The sequence below is a fragment of the Varroa jacobsoni genome, unplaced genomic scaffold, assembly GCF_002532875.2.
Source record: "Varroa jacobsoni isolate VJ856 unplaced genomic scaffold, vjacob_1.0 scaffold_1029, whole genome shotgun sequence".
NCBI classification, from domain to species: Eukaryota; Metazoa; Arthropoda; class Arachnida; order Mesostigmata; family Varroidae; genus Varroa; species Varroa jacobsoni.
Window position 1 is genome coordinate 92,946 of NW_019213931.1, and position 4,366 is coordinate 97,311.

General features: G+C 37.9%; 1 protein-coding gene across 4 annotated transcripts in view; it reads left to right on the plus strand.

Moving 5' to 3' along the window:
• Positions 1–4,366, plus strand: part of LOC147752748 (uncharacterized) — a 14,778-nt gene continuing 10,412 nt past the window's right edge. For all 4 annotated transcript variants that reach the window (XM_086970734.1, XM_086970733.1, XM_086970732.1 and 1 more), the window contains exons 1-4: positions 1–90; positions 344–430; positions 2,546–2,663; positions 3,247–3,282. In XM_086970734.1, coding sequence (XP_086826860.1) covers positions 3,259–3,282 — 24 coding nt within the window. In that variant the 5' untranslated portion in view covers positions 1–90; positions 344–430; positions 2,546–2,663; positions 3,247–3,258. The remainder of the gene's footprint in view (positions 91–343; positions 431–2,545; positions 2,664–3,246; positions 3,283–4,366) is intronic.

The window sequence follows — 4,366 nt, forward strand, 5'->3', positions numbered from 1 at the left end:
CTTCCCTACTAGCCTGTATCAACTATCTTATTCTTTACAACAACGATTTGAGGAGTAACAATATTTTAGCTAATAGATGTAAAAGCGAAGGTGAGAAGTCTGTAGCCGTATCATTCATAACCACGTGGCACAACCGATTTACTGAGCAAATTAATTATCGGTTTCCTTTATTTTTCAGAGGTAGTTTCTGAATACGTCGGAGAAAACGGCCCACCCCTAAACTGATTGTCACGTTTAGCTTAAATAACAAGAAAATTTTCTCGACCTAACTGGACACATGTAAGGACTGATAGAATAATAGATTTGGTTATATACGCTAAAAGTGAGCCCCTTGATTTCTCAGATAAACACATTGAGCAAAGGGGGAATTGGCGAAACAGGCTGCATTGCACGAGGGAATATCGGAAGAGGCCAGTCGAAAAATCGCCAGGTAAGAAGAACTTCATTAAGATGATTTACAGATTAAGATTTACACACAGCTAAGCTTAATCAATTTCTAACCACACAAACAAAACATAGCATGTAGAACTTGTAGCATTTCAGGCAATACAGTAAAGGTGTGTCAGGTGATATCTACCCTTGGTAAACGCTGGGAGCCAGCGGTCTAAAACGAGCTAACATTCGGAATATCTATGTAGATAAAGACACCGCTAGTACTCTGATAAATATATTATCAACGGTTGCTGACTATCAACGATATGATTTCCAGTTGCGCATAAACTTAATTCAACTGTTCATAGAGCGAAAGGATTCATTATATAGTGGTAACGACTACAGTCTTAATGCTAGGTCTGCTCATATAACTGGCAGCCTGATGTTGATCGATCGGTCATTTTTCGAACGGTGAACGTAAACAACAATGCGCTCTGAGCTACGCTTAGTCACTAATTAAAAATGGTAACATAGTTTTATATATTGTTGCCACCTCTGTTTACTGATCAATGGCGCGTTAGCCTCTGCAAGCCAGCATAGTTTGTAAGTAAAGAGAGCTTAATTTCTAAATTATGTCGCGTTCGTTAACTTTCCATCGTGCGAACTCAAATTCGAGACGGGATAAAACTATAAGAAGTTCTCTCAAATAAAACAAAAATAGAATTGGGTTATTTTTCGCTAGTTTATTATATTCTTTTTCGAAAATGATCAGGCAGCATATTTGTACTTGCAATATTGCAGTGTACGAAATTACATAATAAAAAATAAAAAGCGATCTTTATTCCTTCTCAAAATAACGACACTGAAATTAACTACTACTTAATTTTTAATTAATTAATTTAAAAAAAAAAGTCTATTGACTTATTCTAACCAAGATTTAATCCCGCTAACCTAAGCTTGGTATCTTGGAATTAAAGTATGCAATGTCGGTTTTTTAGTTGATTTGCTGCCGTTAGTGTTTTGTCTAAATTACAGACGTTGTTGCCGAATTACCTTCAAACGAAAATAGAAAACCAGAACCATATAGTGGTTTTGCACTTGTAGGCAGAAAAATTTTCAATTTTATATATATCGATGGTCTACAAGTGCAAAACCACTGTATGGTTCTGGTTTTCTATTTTCGTTCGAAGGTAATTATATATTATATATAAAATGTATCGACGACCCACTCGCAGTGGCCGATATATCCGCGGTAACTGCGTTTCCGAATGGAGAAATTACATGAAACGGGGCCAGAAAAAATCTGAGTACAAGCTTCCAATCAGGATTCACCTGTGTGGCGTGGAACACTCTGCATAAACTTTGCAATTTGGCCGTCTAATTGTTGCAGTGACGTGGTGCCGACCTCCAAATAAGCGTACAAGTCGTTTACGCGCGATTAGGACTCGATATGCAAAATTTGCTTTTTACATGAAAATAACCGAAAATGGTCATGGGTTAAGAGTAGAGCGTTTTAAGTAAGGGTGCCATTTGCAAAATCTTTCCAGTTTAGATCTACGGTACGTGCCAACGGAGAGGTAGGACCAGTCAGACATCGAAGCGCTACGCTGTCATAGCATCTTTTTAATGAAAAAGCATTTGATTTTCACGCTTTATGAGAGTCCGGGAGCCACATCGTGGATTACATTAAACCTGTAACTGATTCTTCCAGACTAGAAAAGCTTTCAAGCAAAAGGCGCGGTAGTTATTTAAAGAGAAATGGGCGAAACTTTGACAGTCTAGTATCAACGAGCTTCTTCCAATTGGAAAGCTGATGTTCGAAATCGATGCTTTGCACAATGGGGAGAAATAGACAATGAAAGGTTGCAGTCTTTATAGATAATGCTCTCAAACTAATGAAAGTGCGTTTGATTAATACAAGATACTGTTGTTCCGCCGTTGTTTCAGTGCTCGCGTTTTCCACTTATAAAGCCTACCTTGAAACTATTCTTTTCGTCTGGCTTTTATGAAAATCAGGGAACGTTCTTAATCTAGAAAGCAGTTGAATAAGGAGTCTGCCGGTGACGGTCAATATTATAGTAGAATTCATTATCCAAAGTTTCCATCCTATCCAAAGAGAGGCACATCTCAAATGACTCGGAAAAGCATTTAGCCACTCATTTGTCCTTTACAGAATCAAACAACTTCAAGGTGCAAACGCAAGGACGCTTACAAAGGAAGGTGAACACTGATCGACTGCAGTACTACTAACGACGGAACAAACAGTTCCTCAAGTGTAGCCCTATTTACAGGTAAACTTATTTTATCATTCATACAGAAGGTTCGTAGACCAACGCGATTGGGTGAACTTAGCTGTTTAAATAAACATAAAGCATACATCAGAAGTTTTCATTAATTGTATCGTATGGAACGCCAAACATATTTCCCTATTTCTGTACTATTTTTTTTTAAAAAAGTTATTAGATATGGATTTGAGGCAAAAGAGACATGTGGCGCCGGTTTATAATAGTCCGCTGATAGTTTTTGATAGTACGATAATTTGTCGTGGAATTCCCTTTATGGCTTGTTGGATTGTGATGGGTGACAAATGCTAAGGATAACCATTAGAAAATATCTACTGGGTACGCTTGTAGGATGTTCGCTAATAGGCACCGTATATGATATTTCAGTTGTTCTAATCACTGGAACTATTTGGGCCCTTGAACGTCTGTCAAACAATTTGTTACGTTCTTAAAAACAAAAAGGAAGAGTACAAAAGATAAATTAAGATATAACCGGAAGCAAAAAGCACTTCTAACAAACATCTAATTAAAAGCGAAAATTCAATTTTTAATTTAGCAAATATAGCATCGTGTTTAATTTTTCGATTTGCAGAACGAGTCGAAAATGTCTCAGAAGCGTATATGGCAGGTTTGTACTACGGACAATATATGTGACGATTTTTAAACCAGGCTTCGATTAAGCATAAGGTAGGGAGGATCAATTGTTATCTACTAGGCACCTGACTACAGAAGTTCCAATTTGGGACCTTTGTCTCCAAAGTACTACAATCGAGGTAACTGCTTGAAGATTTATACTAACTAAGTTGTAGTTTATTTTCGAGAATCCCACCGCGCTATTTTAAAAAATGACCGTCACGGTAACAGTCATGTAGTAATGGTTTGCAGCCATTTTGTCAATTTTGGAAAAAGAACAAAAGCAGAATTGTTCCAATGTCCTGCGAGAAGTCGTTCAGTGCGTAAAGTGTCTTTCTGATAATTTCGCTAAGTGTGAAGGTTTCGACTAGTTCCCTGTACTGTAAATCTGCATAAACTGTCCGTGATAAGCGTACGACGCTATGAAACGCTGTCCAGTCCTTTGCATGAATAAATCGCTCGCCTTGTAGATACGCTACCAGAAACAGTTCGTATACAACATGATAACGTACGGACACTTGCTATACGTTACGCATTACAAATTAGGTTTGTTAATTGCGAAATAAACATACGTCTAGGAAATTTTTGTACTGGTTCCCGATAATGTGTCGAGTTTAAAGCAAGCGTTGGTTTATGCGATTATACTCAACTCGAAAAATTTAGGCATACGGGATACATGTTGCGTTTTACACTCGGTGTAAATAAACGACTATTCTAATAAGCAGATGCGTTCGCAGTTTCAACAAGCCGGAGGTTGGGGGCTCTTGATTCCGCAAAGAAACTTAATGAGAACTTAGCTTACTTAAGCGGCATATAGATGAGTTGGTTACTGTAGCATTACGACGCGCCCTATTTGCGTCAGGAAGTACAAGTTAGGCCAAAGAGCGACCTTTTAATTAAATGTTCAAGAATTGTTTCCGGCGCGTCCAGATGCAAACTTGGAACGCAGAAATACTTCCAGAAAAGTATGTTTTACTACACATCGACGATGTATCCTTGAGGTCATTGCGAAGTGAAGCAATTAACCTTGTTCTATTGAAGATACATACATTGGTTAAACGTGTAATCACTCTCTCTCT